The 15,810-nt window shown below is 37.2% G+C and overlaps 2 protein-coding genes across 3 annotated transcripts; both read right to left on the bottom strand.

Annotated features, from left to right (window-relative positions):
- Positions 1–621: 621 nt before the first annotated feature.
- On the bottom strand, positions 622–7,696 carry bbs7 (Bardet-Biedl syndrome 7). The gene is made up of 19 exons (XM_046031677.1): positions 7,222–7,696; positions 6,996–7,061; positions 6,675–6,737; positions 6,395–6,570; positions 6,101–6,287; positions 5,922–5,994; positions 5,742–5,849; positions 5,388–5,518; positions 4,867–4,951; positions 4,065–4,167; positions 3,755–3,947; positions 3,596–3,670; positions 3,437–3,505; positions 3,011–3,150; positions 2,365–2,529; positions 2,037–2,146; positions 1,826–1,929; positions 1,483–1,606; positions 622–1,298 (listed from the first exon to the last, which is right to left on the bottom strand). Exons 1-19 carry the CDS (start codon positions 7,255–7,257, stop codon positions 1,165–1,167), a joined length of 2,142 nt encoding a protein of 713 aa, XP_045887633.1. The 5' UTR covers positions 7,258–7,696; the 3' UTR covers positions 622–1,164.
- Positions 7,697–8,903: 1,207 nt separating this feature from the next.
- tmem33 (transmembrane protein 33) lies at positions 8,904–15,481 on the bottom strand. 2 transcript variants are annotated; one of them, XM_046031632.1, is made up of 8 exons: positions 15,348–15,481; positions 13,862–13,929; positions 12,679–12,773; positions 12,345–12,532; positions 11,669–11,736; positions 11,238–11,371; positions 10,678–10,761; positions 8,904–10,004 (listed from the first exon to the last, which is right to left on the bottom strand). In XM_046031632.1, the coding sequence occupies exons 2-8, from the start codon at positions 13,907–13,909 to the stop codon at positions 9,875–9,877; spliced, it is 747 nt and encodes a 248-aa protein (XP_045887588.1). In that variant the 5' UTR covers positions 13,910–13,929; positions 15,348–15,481; the 3' UTR covers positions 8,904–9,874. The 2 variants fall into 2 exon arrangements, with proteins under 2 accessions (XP_045887588.1, XP_045887589.1); XM_046031633.1 differs by lacking the exon at positions 15,348–15,481 and adding an exon at positions 14,668–15,046.
- Between the last annotated feature and the right edge of the window lie 329 nt (positions 15,482–15,810).

The raw sequence follows: 15,810 nt of genomic DNA, 5'->3' as shown, positions 1-15,810 counted from the left end.
ATGATGATGCCAAACACCCACCATTTCATCTTTAGTAGCTACCACAACATAAAAATGTACTACAGAAGCACCACCAGCAAAATATATATTTAAAGTGCTCATTATGCAGCCAAATAGCATCTGTTGGTGCTATATTATTATATGTTATTTGATTATCCGTTTTGATTCATTAATATTAAGGAATCTTTTCAATGTTGTAGTTGGTTGTTGGGGCTAATTTTAACCACATTATATTCTGTGTTGGGTGGTTTAATCTTTAAAATTGCATCATATTACATAAACTGAAACTAAAGCTGTCAAACAAGTGAAATAGAGTACACAATTTTTACTCTAAAATATAATGCAACATTACATAGTAGCATAACATAGAAAAACTTAAGTCAAAATCGTACATACTACTTGAGTAATTTAAGTAAATGTACTTAGTTACTTTGCACCACTGTCTATTTCTGTGATGCAGTTACAGTGCTGTACCACCTAAATGCTTAGAGTTGCTAAATTCATATAAGTGTCAAGAGGATAGAAATATTAGCACGACAAGTATGGGAATTGATTTATTCACATCAATTTTCTAATTCAGGGATTGCAGATGTAATAATTTAATGAAGACGTCTTGTGCGTATTGTTTTTTATTAATTATTCAACATTTATCTCATAGTTCATGGTATCATACAAGCTGTTTTCTACATTTATAATTTTATATTCTTAGTAGTATTTGTTGACTGTGTTTCCATCAGCCCCTTGAAAGATGAATAATACATTTTTAACAATAAAAATAATCTCTAATTTTCTATTTCAAGAGGCTGAACTCAGTCCTATGGTAATAATGACATAAAAAAGTACATTTGTCCTTTTTACCTGACTTAAATTTGGTCACTGAAATTACAAATATAAACCAAAGCTTAGCCACTAATACAAATAGGAACCTGCACTATCCTGGCAACCTTGTAGTGGTTTATTAATCACCACTCTTGTTTATAGAGATAAATATTTAAATGTTGTACACCATAGGTAGGACAAACTAAATGACGTAACGACAACATGACATCGACATTCCTTGTAACTATCATAAAACAAAACATATTTTTGTATTTACAATACAAAAATAGCACAAATAAAGACCCTCAAAGACAAGTAAATAAATACCCTCTGATCTACATGATATCATACCTCGTTGAAAAAGTTTAACAGAGAATTTAAGTCATAATTATCAAGTATCTCCAGCAAAGAAGACACCTTGGTTTTCACATTCTGGCCTTTGAACTTGAATTTGTCGATGAAGAGGTCTGTGATCATTCCTACAGGGAAGAAAAAGAAACAAAAAAATATTAGTTACTACCAGACAACAAGCTCTACATCATAATGTCAGTCTCATATCGTAGAGCTTTACTTTTGGGTAACAGTAATCCAATGAAGGACAATCAGTTAATTGAAAGTGTCTCTGAATGAGAGTGTCAGTGAAATGCAATGATAATGCTGCACCATAAAGCCTCTCAAGGTGCGCTGGCTGCTTCTTGTACTCCTCTAGGAGATTAGTGGACTCATCCAAGATGTTGCGATACTCTGGGATGAGGAAGTCAGCGTTCCCCTCATGAACCTGAAGCTCCTACCAATGAGAAAAATCACAGAGGAAGTGGGGTACAGGTAAGTAAGTGATTAAAATAAGCAATTCCCAAAAAGATCTGTTCACAGCCCTGAGAGGCTCAGTGAGAACTTTTAATTTACAACCAAAGCTGGGCTTGTTGACATGCACAGTGAATGTATTTAAACAGAAATGATTCAACTTCAGAGTGGAATTTTCCTGTCCAACGACACCAATACTTACTTTGAGTGCATCGATAAGCTGAACTTTTCTAGCCAACAACAACTGGTACTCCAGCTTTGGGTGTATCATCTTCAGGGTGTGGCTTACAGAGTCGTCATTAATATCTAGAAGATTAACAAACAAACAAAGCTAGTTTCACATGATTTAATTTACTAGAGATTAGTCCCTGGAAATATTTTGTAAGCAGCCACTGAAAATGATTAAGACATACCATATGAAATGTTAAGATTGATTTTCCTCTTGGTAGCTTCTTTAGAGAGTACATCACTCAGTATGGAGATGGTGGAGATGTTGTCTGACCTGAAGTGACCCTCTCCTTTGCTAAAATTACAAATTCAGAAAAAACAACACGTTTGATGCCAAGTAGATTATAACAGAAATCCCCTCTGAACGTTTTTAATCAACTGTTGAAATAACAACTTTCTAGGGGCAACAGCAAGTATATGAAATTTTACAACCCCTTGTCAGTTATCTCACAATCTCTAAAAATGTACATGCAATCCTATAAGGGCTGTTTCTACTATATGGCTAATATTTACCAGTAGGTGGCTTCAAGCTGTGTCCCAAGAAAAGTGTTATGAAAATAGAAAGTGATGCTCTCTGCTGCTGGAGTTTTCTCTGGCACCTCCGGCAAACAAAAGACCACCCAGGAGTGGATCTCAGCAAAACTGAACTGTCCCACCAGACTGAGCCTGTTCATGGGTCTGCATGATAGACGGAGACACAAAGTAAGAGACAGACAAAGATATTTTGTAAGGTTAAAATCATGAGAAAAAAAGTGAAAGATTTTTATGATGCATTATTGAAAACAAAACACAATTCTCAGCAACCTGTTAAATACTATTTTACTAGTTTTAGTTATAATGCCTATTGTGCTTTAAAATCCAGCCTGAACCCACCTCTCCAGTAACCTGATAATCAGACTTAAGTTTCATTTAACGTCATTTATTCTTAACATATCTGATGTGGGCAGCAACAAAGAAGTCAGAAACCAGGCTATTATTCCAGTGGAGGTGATATTAACCTCATTTTGGGAATCAACACTAATTAAACCTTTGCCTTGGAGTTTTGAAAAACCCAAGAATAACACTTCAGAAAGCTTTAAGATAGCAATTGAATCCTAAAGATAAATTAGACTATTCTTATCCATTATATTCTTAAATCCATTTTTGTTGAAGTCTTTACCTCTCTTGGTCTATGCTGTGCGTCCGCTGATGGAGGGACAGAGGTTTGATCTGGTACTGGCGGACCTGGCATGTCTTGGGTTGCAGTCTGGGGGTAATGTAAGCCTGCAGGGTCCCATACTGTCCCTCGATGGATCTCACCTAGGACAGTTATTCTGGATGAAACACATTTTTCTGCAGTGCATTGTCAAATAGTTTGACCAAATATAATGGGTGGCTATTTCAAAATATACAACAGCTGTATAATCCTATAGGAATGTTTCTACTTTCGGTAAAGTGATTGATGCAATCAGCATAAGACACAGCTCAGTACCATCTGTGACGTCAAAGCATCCATAATTACACAAATAATGACCTACTATAGTATTGTCTCTTTATGAAAGTTGTAGGAGTAACACAATATGCAGAGATTTGTTGCAAATGATACCTTGAGCTCAAGTCTGGTAGTGTTAGCCTGACATCTGTACGTAGCCAAAAGGAAGTTCCCATTAGGCTGCTGAAAACAGAATAAGGGAGTAAGGCCTCGAGGAGTGACTTTATTTGTACAGTACGTTTATCCTGTATAGAAAGAGTTTTCACAGCTCACCTCTGAATCACATTCACTGAAACTGACAACAGCTGAGTTCTTATCCACATCCAGCAGGTCTATGGGGACGTCACTCTGCAAAGGAGATTCATTTTTAAGTTACATTTTGCATGTTTATGTCTGCAGCATGGGATTCAGATGTTTATTCAATGAGCATACCTGGAGCAGCAGATTGTCGATGGCCGTCTGCACCTCAAGAGTGAGGCTGTAGCTGGCATCGTCCTGGCAGAGGGTGAACTTGTCATTGATGCTGAAGAAAGGCACAGCAGAGATGGCTGTGCTCGACTGAGAGGTCTGCTGGTACTGCTCACGGCCCTGCAGGACTTTGACCTGCAGCTGCTCCAGCTCTGCCCTGGAAGGGAACAAAATTATTTGATTTGATTGGTTCTTTAACCATTACATAGTAAGCCAAACAAAAAGCACAAGAACAGACCGTCAAATGAGAAATAAATCAATCATTTGCTGATACCTGAGAGCTTCTACTTTGGACTGAATCTCCTTACTCATCCTGATCTCGTCTCCGGGGCCAGCCTCAGCCTTCTGGGGCTCAGTAGTCAAACCAGTCACCCACCCTGAAAGAGGAAATGACAATAATGCAGACTATACTCTACATCAGGGGTTTTCAAAGTCTGAGACTTCAGGCCTCCCCTCAGACAAAGCTTGGGAAACGGCGCCCCCTCCCCACATCTTTAGTTTACTTAGTAAGTTTTGCTCAATTCCTGGATGCCTATGGGATCATGATTATATTATTTGAACCCATAGACACTCAACATTTGAGCCAAAACAGCCCAATATTGCTGTTTGCCAAATAGTTTTAAAAAAGGTCTGTCCTAAGGCATTTATTAGTTTCTGACTATGAAGGGGGGGGGGGGGGGGGGGGGACAGTTCCCAAAAACTACTGTATCTCTGAACTCTCACACAAGTAGGCTATTCTATGTGATCTCATTTTGATAACTAATGCTAACTAATAAAGTAATGTAATATTGTTTCACTTCCATTCACTGAGCCTCCCCTGAAACTGTTTAGAGCTCCCCCTAGGGAGGACCGCCTCACACTGAATTGAAAACCCCTGCTCTACGTACCAGATTTCTTTCTACAACTGTATATTTTAACATTAACTGCTAGGTTTTAGGGAAGACTTACTACATGTCAGACAGTGCAAGAAATTGTTGTATCTCTTTAATCAAGAATGAAGTTACAGGCAGGACATCAGACACATTTTCTTCTCTGAGAGAATATTTGGGAATACTAGGTGCATAAAAAAAACTAACCTGCGTAAGTGGCAGTCAAGACCTCATCATAAGATTCCTTCCCTACGCAGCCACCCTGGATGGAAGTCACACTCTCTGACAACACCTGAAATGAGGAAAAACAGGAAACTTTGGCCAATGATCAGTATCAATCATGCAATACATAAATGACACTTGGGCAACTAAGAAACAACCAGCAAGGTATCAATTCACATGGGAAAAATATGACCAATACTATGTAAATTTCCTTGAATAGATCTTGGTATGAAAAAGCAATTGAGAAACATACAGGCTTGGCTTTTCTAAAGTTAAGCTAAACATTTTGGATGCAGCATAGTATGGCTGCATGATATGCACACAAGAAGAATATTTGAAACTGAATCTGTGGCTTAACAATATATTAATTTGTATTCTGAGTGGACACAGCTTTTCTAAATAATATGGTTTCCCAGCATTTGAACGCTACAAATTGAAGTGAATTGGAATGAAAATTGGAGTGAGTAAATTCTCCACATTTAATGTTGTGCTAGACATAAACTCACATGCTCAAAGCGTAATGTGGGCTCACTGGTGCTGTCGAAACCATAGACCTCAACCGTTCCATCATCCCTGCCCACCAGAATGTCATTCACTCCGTCTCCAATAATGTCATATGTGTCAATGCACAGTATCCCTGATGGGAGACAGAAAAGTGCAAATCTAAGACATTGTATATACCTAAAACAGTGACCGTTTGCAAAGGAAGATTAATAATTTATTATTATGTTTTTCCCACCTTCTGCAACTTCATATTCATATACTTCGGAAAGTGGTTGGTATTAATCTAACATATTAGTGATTTGTATATAATTGGCTAATACATGCAAAACCCTTGTATGGTCATGTAAACAACATACCTCCTTTCTTTTTGTCATTATTGATCTCCCATTTGGTAGCAGCTGAGCGCTCCCCGATCTGGACCAGTCCTATTTTGCCATCTGTAGTTCCATAGAGGATTTCCTCTCCTGCAGAGTAGTTATGTTAGATCTGTTCTGTATTAAGCACTCTTATGTTTTATGTTGTTCTAGTACACTTGCCTCCATCTCTGTTGTACACTTCCAAGACAGAGGGAGGACCAGGGACTTCAATGTCATAGGCAAGCTCAGATCCCTACGGAATAAAAAAAGACACATAGAATAATAAATATCATCAAATTGTTTAAGGTAGAACAATTCACCGTATAAAAATCATAACAGTAAATATAATCTTTGTCTACCTTCAAGACTCTGAGAACCCGATCTTGGCATGCAAGGACCGGGACGAGGTGAGTCAGATTTTCTAAAGACAAACATGTGATATCATTGATTTTGTCCCCAGAGAGGTAGTAGTCTTGGTCTTTGCAGTCACAGTAGTGGTTGTAGATGTAACTTGCACACACAAAAAGGTCAGCGCCTGAGACATGCCTGGAAAAGACATAACCAACATCGATCGACACATTGAAAATTACACAGTTTTGCATGAGTCAATCAAGCAAAGTAAGTCAATCAAAAAGGGGAGAATTGGTTCCTACATGGCGTTAATGCTCTCGGTGAGGTTGGCTTCAAAGGTGAGGAACTGTTTGCCTTTCTTGGTGAATCCTCGGACCTGAGAACCAGAACAAGCAAAGATCTTCTCCTGTGGAGTTCCCGCAGCTCCTCCGAGGTCTATTCTGGCTATTTTCTGCCCTGGAAGTGTTTTAAACACGGGCTGAAACAGAGTAATATTTCTTGCCATTAGAAAGTGGTATTCAGCACATTAAGATCCAGTTGGATGTACGATAAGGAAAGAAAAATCTTAAGCAGGACACACACCACTGCTTCTCCTTTCTTCATCCCAAAACATGTCAGTATACCATCATGGTCAGCAATAGCAACCTGAAACAAAGAGACAACAACCAAGAACCATGATGCTGTAGGATGAAACCATTTAATTAGAAGAAAATACAATGCTACAAAGTTTTTATTATCATTATACAACACATGGTTGTACAACGAAATAAGTTTGTAAGCCCTTCATAATACACACATAGAACCTAGCAGATAATTAGGTATGGTAACATAAAATAAATTAAATAATAGTAAGTTTAAGCTAGTGGGTTAGGCACAGGCATTGTTCTCAAAGATTAACAATACCTTTTGGGTTGCCTTTTTACCCAATGCCGGAAGCAACCTCATAGTTTTCTGGGATGTCACACCAACCTGAGAGGACAAAACAGAGGCAATTGTATCATAACAAAAAATGACAGAGGGAAAAAAGTTCCTTAACACCCTGAATCGACAGTAACTGTTCAAAATCAGAAGAAAAAAAAACTTTTAAAAGAACAACATAACCCAAACAAAGTGTGTGTCTTTGCGTTACCTGGATATAATCAACTCGATTTAAGTGGATCTCCATCTTTTTTCTCGTGTCTTATCTTGCAGAGGGGGGAACAAGTACGGGTAAACAAATCTTATCCGGTCATAAAACTGCAGGGACCGTTCAGTTACAGTCCATCTCAGCCATGTGCGAGCCACACGTTGTTGGTAATATTTCCAACCGAATTACATGACGATAATAATGGTGAAGAGAGACTGGGATTAACTAAGGCAAGGAGATTAGCTCGACGTGCTAACGTTAGCTAGTAGGCTAATTGGCTAACCGGATTTGTTCGTACGCCAACTGTCTACGAGAATAGATATTATCATCTTTAACTAAATCTCCCGAGCGACATCAAAACACCAGAAGCGGGTCACTGTCTGTATGTTTGTAATACGGAACTAAACACCCATTTTAACGCGAATATTAGGCATGAAGCTATACAACCAGATAAACGCAGCACACGTCGCCAGTAGCAACGCGGCAAACGTAACAAGCTGTGCAAGCCGTGACACCATTGGATGAGAATGCCAAACATTGAAGCTGCGTCCTGATTGGTTGACTCGTACAAACTCTCTGAAGATGACTGAAGATGCTTTATTGACATGAATATTCTAGTAAACAATGTTGCCAATGCAGAAAGTCACATATAAACACTATAATATATAAATAATAAACTAAAACAAAAATAGGCCTCACGTTATAGCTTACAGTAAAAATATGACTTGCTTTTTGACTAGTAGCATTTTTCCAAGGAATAATTATTAAAATAACAATAATGATAATAATAATAATCATAATAATAAGAAATTACAGTAAGTTCATTCAAACAACGATATTCAATTATTTTCTATATTATTTTGAGTTTCTCTTCAGTTTTCTGTCTTCTCTCTCTCTCTGTGGGACACCCACAGTGGCCACTTCATAAGTTCAACCTGTACAATGGAATGCAATTCAATACAACAGTTCTGCCATAAATTCTATATTTACAAAGTTTATAATACTCCATTTTGCTAACATTGTCTACACATAGGAAAAGTGCACAGTAGAATAAGATTATGTTGCATTGACACACAAATGTTACTGAGAAATACAACAAAAACTGACAATGGTTAAGAATAATATGTTAGCTATATAAATATACTATAAACAAACATTATATTTCTTCAAAACCACAACTATGATCACAATGCTAAAACAAATAATTGAATTCACACCTCTATGACGGTGTCAATAAATCCTGAACATTATGTTCACTGTAAAAGTAGACTTTATGGCAGATCAGTTTTATTTGTCCGCATCAGATCATACAGGTGTTCCAAAAGATGTGGCCACTGAGTGTAGTGTCCCTATATGCATGCATATTGTGATACATGCTTCACACGACACTATAACAGAATTAAAGTAAATAATATTTTAACTTAACTATAAATTGTTTTATAAATGTATCCACCAATACCCATTAGATGGAATTGATAGCTGTTAGAGTAAATGAACTTGAGTAAAAAGGTTGTTTGGTAATTTTAAGAATATACTTCCCCACTCAGATATTTTGAACAAAACACATTTGTCAGCAAAATATATTTAATGGATGGCTGATATTGTAGTTCATTAGTATAAGATTTGTTCAATATGAGTTAAAGACTGACTATAGTTATTAAAACAAATCATATGCACAAACCAGATTACTGTTCTTTAATATTTTATTGGTTTAATTAAGAGATCATTTTATTCTTGTCATAAAAATGTGGTTTGTCTGTAGGCAAATAAACACATTAAACATGGCAGAAAGAAATGTGAGCATGCATGAAGCAAGAAAACTACATATTAACAAATGAATGAAACAAATTCAAAACAGCTTTTAAACTGAGAAACAAGGCCAGAACGCATTCAAAAGAATGACATGCGTTGTGCAGCTCATTTCAAATATGAACCCTACAGCAAAATGTCTGATACCTTAAAATATTCTATAAAATACAGCAGATATCTTGTTTCTCAATTTAACACCCATTTTGACATCATACCTACACAGATTGTGCATGTTGTTAACAGTGAGTTGATGGCATTGATAGAATACATTTAAAGTTAGGCTTTTAGACAAATCAGAGCATCAGATGCTTTGCACATAAAAAAACGATATCGGACTAGGTAGAAACCGCAAACTAACCCCATCCTCCATCCATCCATCCAAGAACAACATGATCATTAAAAAAAAAGAGAACATTTTTAATTACGTATGAGCATATTTTCATTTAAGTTACTAATCTCAGAATGTTAATGTTCCATCATAGAATAAGCAATTTTCATGAATAAATAAGGACATAAAAGGAAAAAATAATAACAGCCGATACATACAGAACACAGCTGGTCTACTGCGCTCCATTCAGTGAACAGAAAGTGAGGGATGTCCACTGCTTGAATGAGGTCACATTAAGAAGATGGGAAAAGAAATATCACCACGAGACTTCAGTGCATTAAGGGCTGGTCCTCAACTGCACTCAAATATACAGAGAAGTTGGAGTACAGACTGTAAAGTTGACATTCAAAAAACAGTTCCTTCTGTTGATGGCAATGTCTTTCCCCATCAAAGTTTAAGTCAAATCCTAAATGGTGGAAAAACAAAATATAAAGAAAACAAATCTTTTATGTAGTGTAATCAGACGCCCGTGGGGGCGAGACGGCTGATGAAGGCGATACTGCTGAGGCACATCCTCCTGAAGAAGATGGGGCAGGCAGGCTTCATGATGAAGTGCTCCAGAAGAATTCGCAGCTCTGTGAACAAGGTGCTGGAGTGGAAACAGATTTGTTTAATACCAACTAAAGTCACTTAAGTCATTTTAAGGTTTGTTACAGATTGTATGACTCTGCAGTCCACAAGTTTAGTACAATCACATTTCTGTGTATGAGAACAACTCAAAGCAAAAAAAGTATTCTGGTTCAATTTTCAATGCATCATGCTATTTTTTGTCTAGTTATATTTTCCAATCAGTTTTATTTTAGAAAAAAAGACTATTTGACACTCATGGACAAAACAATGTAATTGTGACAGTTTCTGAATTACCTCAAACATATTTCTGGCTTTTCTGTACTGAAATCTCATGTACCTTTTCGGCCAATTTATGCCGATACCGCTATGCTGTATCTAAGCTGAGCTAATGAGCCGATAATATCAGACTAGCTGAATTATTGGCTCCCATGAATGCAAGGTACAGACATATGTGTGGCTGGAAACATGACATTTCTTCACTTTCTGGGGTTTTCATTTAATTTTGGTTTGCAATAAAACAGATGAATGTATTAATTAAGCAGCAGCAAAAATCTTTGAGGAATTTAAATAAAGTTTGAGGTTTTCTTCACCCCTGATTCTTCAATAATGACTAGCTTGATGCATATTAGCTTTACACATTACATAAATACCTGTGCTGCTTTGTTACAATATTGTATTATTTAACATCTTACCGGCAGTATGGGTTTCTTCTGGATGTGTAGCGGAGAGTGAGAAATCGGTAGTAAATGAAAGGCAACAGCAAGCTCCCCTGGCCGCTGTTACAATATGAATAAGTGAAAACTGGTATTACACAATTGTTTAGTGTTTTAATAATAAACTTTGTTTATTCAGCACTTTTCTAATCTAAAACTGCAATAACAAGCAAACTGAACATCTGAATAATCTAATGCAATCCAATCCAATGTCTATCTGTCCTCTTTGTACCTCAGTAGGTTACCTTGAAAATTTGCATATGAAAATAATCAGTTGACAGGCATTGGTAGTTGGGATACAATTCACAAAGACTCTAGTAAATTTGGTAACTGGAATTGTATTTTCGTGTACTTGCACATTTTAGTTTGACGGAAAAGTGGTGGGTTTTGTTGCTCATAATTTGCCTCAAGTACTTTTGGCTCCATGAGATAAATAAGCTGATGGTTGCATAAGCAGAAAAATGTCTAAGAACACAATCTGCTATTCCACCACAGGCTCAATGTAAATGATAATAAGAAATCATGTCATGTGTGCTTACCTGAAGAGCATAAAAACAGTGGCTGGCATCAAAAAGATCTCATTGCAGGCGATGAACTTCAGGATGTTCTGCTGATTGGAAGTAAGTTTGTCCAGGAGGTTTCTGATGAACATCAGGCTGCTGGGACCCACAGACTGCAAAGAAAGATTAAAAAAAACAATCAGAAAGTTTAGTAAGTTTACATGAAATATTGATACAGAGAAGTGACTATAAAATGGTAATCAAATTATATATCATCCACTTGATTACGTTTTATTGAATTTGGGTCTCTGGGCAATGGCTGGTTGATTGAATAGATAATTAAAACACTATTTGGATGGTGACAATTTTCCACCTGGGGGTTAAATAATGTTCAGCAAAAGGCTTTCTGTCATACATTTTTAATTAACATCCTCAAAAGTCACAGAAGGTCACCGCTGCCTTATACTCACATCAAGGACTTTCTTTGTGTAGGTAGTTGCATGAAGCAAGGAGAAGAGAAAGACTGGGAAGATGCTCACTAGACAAGAGTTAAGGATCAACGTAAAAAGACAAATAATAAACCTCCCACAATAATTTAGTGCAGTTATTAGTACTTGTAAATGATGAGACATGATACTGAAGCATTAGCTATATGTTGAATCCTCTTGAAAGTCCCAGGGCAGTCCATCATGCACTTTCATGTGATACTAATCAGGACTACTGAATGTGCATCCATACATACAGTCTTTAACAAAATATCACAACAAGCAAAATAGAAATCTGAGTAAAAATCAGAGATTCATTAGAGAAAAAAGTAGCTTCAAGTTTACGATAGTGTTGCTCAGAATCCTAAAAGTGAATCACTGAATAGTTTTTAAATAAACAATAAAACAGATACCACTACACATTAGCGTTGTAGCTGCACCCACAGTGACACAGTGACTTATATTTTATTTAAACCTTTTAAATAAGGATAATAGTCAAGCATTCCTAGCAGGCAGTCTTTAAGACAATGTTAGCGACACAATGGGAGCCTACACTTGAACTCTTTTGTAATCAATATCTCTGTATGATTTTATGCTTAACAAGATACACAGCACTATAATCTCTCTTCTCTTTTCCTCATATTTGAAGGGGAAAGGATACTTGTGATGGGGTAGGAGTTGACCAGGATGAGTGAGTAGAGCAGGTAATGGCAGCTATCCTCCTGAAGAGCCTGGGCCAGGAAAGCTCTGCTCAACTGAAAGCGTGGTAGCCTTTGGTGCAAGCGAAGGGCACTTGTGAGGGCGTTCGCTAACAAGGCTCGCTGGTAGAAGTTAGCTGCTGCATAGGGTCTGAAACAAACAGGCAGTCACAAATATTCTCACATCATATTAGGGTAGGGAAGAAAGTAAAATATGGTGAAGGCAGTATGTGTTGCTGTCAGTTTTCTAACCAATAAAACTTTAAAAACTTTAAAATAGTCACTGAATTAACTCACCCCAAAACTGGTAGAATAAACATTACGGAGCAGTAGACGGTGAAGAGCCGTGAAAGCCACATCGCAGTTTCTAGCTTGTTACTCATTAAAAATTGCTGTGGAAGAGAGAAAGAAAATATTTGGGAGTTTTAGGCACATAAATAGAAGGAAACACAATCCTAAGTGTTGAAGAAGCTTCATTACGTATGATATAACATGATGAGTGAGTGGGTTTCAGGCAAAGTGCTGGTACACCTGTTAGGTAGTAGGATATGCCGTTTTAGCATTTGGGCATTTAAAATGACAGGATGGGGGCTTCTGTTTTCTTGTGTATACTGAAAACTGATTTACTGAAAGGCTCAGAGCTTCACTCGTGTTCTCTCAACGATCAGCATAACCCAGCCAAACTAATAAAAAAAACTTAATTGAATCTAGCAGTTAATTGTAAATCAACCTCTCTTCAAAAGTCAGGAGACAAGATGCAGCTGTAACGCATGAAGACCCTGGTCCTTCAGATGACATCACCAGAGTAAAGCCATCTTTATATTTCAAACAGGTTTTACATAAAGTGACTAGTTTGAATATAGAGTTTGAAGGAGGAAGAAAGGTGACAAATGTACATTTATCCCAAGTCAGAATCAAATAAAATAGGGTTGTGATAACATCGGAAAATGGCTAAACGTGACTCTTCAAATGTCTTGTTTTGTCAGACCAAAGCCTTTTATTCCGTTTTCAGTAAGAAATCCAGACAATTAGACAAGATGGAATCCTTGATTGTTTTTGCCTGAGGAACATAACAGTGCTACAGTTATGCAGTACTAAGTGAAAAACATAAACCCTTTTGTATTGCAGATAAGATGACCTATGTACTTGTAAGTAGTGGACACAATCTCAAGAAACACCTGCATATTATAAAACAATCCAGAACTATTGCTCTGAAATAAATACCACCTTTGAGAAACTCTTAATGTTTAACATAGGATGATTTTATTACAATTAAACTCTGAATACTGAGGTTTCCACAACATTTGGATAAATCTGTAAAGAAATTAGGCTACTTTCTCCCTCCAGACCCACAGACAGTATACAAACGCTTTTTGTAGGAGTACTCCCTGTGATGAGTATCTCTGTATGTAGAATAAGCAGAGTAGACCTTACAAGGTGAGAAATAGTTTAAAGATGTAACTGTGTGGGTCAAACTTACCACAGGCCCCAGCTGGGGAGGAGGACTTTGTTGGTTTGCGTCAGCCATCTTTGGGAGTGTGAGAGGCTCTGTTGGAAAAAAACGTCAAATCATGAAGCAATACTGACTAGTCATACCAACAGACATCATGCCTACATTAAAAAGATTACACTAGTTAGTTGTGACAAATCCTTCCTTGGACTGCTACTAACTATTGTTTTCTTTATTGATTAATTAGTCAACTATACTTTTGTCAGGAAATAGCCAATAACACCCAACTAATTTCCAAAGCAGTATAGTCATATTGATTGTTTATCTGACAAACAGTCCAAATATAAGAATCGGTTTTATTAGCCAGGTATATGTACACTCCTTGAGTTCGTTTTTGCATTGCTCTCAGTGTAAATACACAGAAAAAGGTACACATATATCTAACAAAAAACGCACAAAAAGGCTTGATAATGTAAACATAAACATTAAGCCACTATGTACATATAAACAGATATAAACAACAACAAAATTGCACACAGTAAGAAAATGGTGCAGGGTGTAAAGATCATGAAATGTATAAAGGGAATAGGTGTAGAAACTGTATTTAAACAATAAAATATCACTGACCGTAAAAGGCCCAAACTCGTCACTTTTAAGCTGTAATGCTTTTTGCTTTAAATAATACTGGGAGTTTTAAACAAACGATCACCAACAGTTGTCAATTAATTTTCATTCATTCATTCATTCATTCATTCAAACAATAGATCGATCTACTAATCATTTCAACTCTAACCTTCCACTGGTTTCACAGTTGCAGGTTGTGATGGGTATCTTACCTCTCAAACTTTTATCACTGGTGTTGCTTTTTTAGTAAGGAAAGTTAACGTTAGTTAACTTAACTGACGCCGGAAATGTTTATGCTTAGTTAGCCTATAAATTAATTTAGCCCTGTTAGCTGAGCAACCGTAGAAGAAACAGTGGCTTTAAAAGTGACATTATGGATCTCAATAAGACTAATGTGTATAGGAAAAGCAATAAAGCAACTAACAGACTATTTCGTCTGTAAGATCTAGCCTAACGTTATGTTAGGAGGAAGATACAGCTACTAGCTAAATTAGCCTTCGCTAGTTTTAGTAAGTAATGACTCATTTTTAAAAGGAGGACCGATGCAAATCGCACAAACTAACGCGTTACTTCTGATTAAAGTGGATCAGTACAGACAAACATAAGTAAACAATAAGGAAAGAGTTGTCTCGGTGGTAAATTAATGCTAACACCACGCCAACTAACGTTAGCAGCAGGTGGATCTAGAATATTCTCCCTGTTACCATCGTTACTAGCATGTGAGCTAAAGCCTCCGCTAATGTTAGCTACCGTGTCTTTCGCTAGCTCGTGAATTTATGTTAACCTGATTACGTGTTAGCTGTCCCGGCTGTTTAAAGAAGCCCGTGTAGAGCAAATAGTCCTAGTTGTTCATATATATATATATATAGCAGTAATAAAGCATATAGCTTACCAGCGTTCCAGTGTCGATCTATTACGTTCCGTGCTAGGTTAAAATTGACAGGCTGCTCGCCACACTGAAGTGAATGATCAGCTGACCTTCTGGTGCAAGAAGGGAAATACCTCTCGCGATATTTCCGTCCTGGATCACAAGCAACACCCCCCCCCCCCCCCCCCCCCCCCCCCCCCCCCCTAGCGGTAAAATCAACAAACTGCAACAAGGCTCCTTATATATATATATATAGCCAGTTCAGATGAACAGGAAAATGTAATGTATGAGGGAGATATACATTCATTTATAGGCTATATACCTCAATATGCTGAGTTTCCTTCAGGATTGTTTGGCTAATATGAAAAATTGGATGTAAAAACATTTTCTTTAGCTAAAATCTAACAAAAAGTGCGTTCTAGATGACGGCGGCTGACTTTCGCCGACTTGATGGTCTAATGTGAGCTGCAGGTGACTGCAGGGCGGG

This window comes from Micropterus dolomieu, linkage group LG19, assembly GCF_021292245.1.
Source record: "Micropterus dolomieu isolate WLL.071019.BEF.003 ecotype Adirondacks linkage group LG19, ASM2129224v1, whole genome shotgun sequence".
NCBI lineage: Eukaryota > Metazoa > Chordata > Actinopteri > Centrarchiformes > Centrarchidae > Micropterus > Micropterus dolomieu.
Note: the sequence above shows the minus strand (reverse complement) of the source record. Positions and strands in the feature narration are given on the sequence as shown.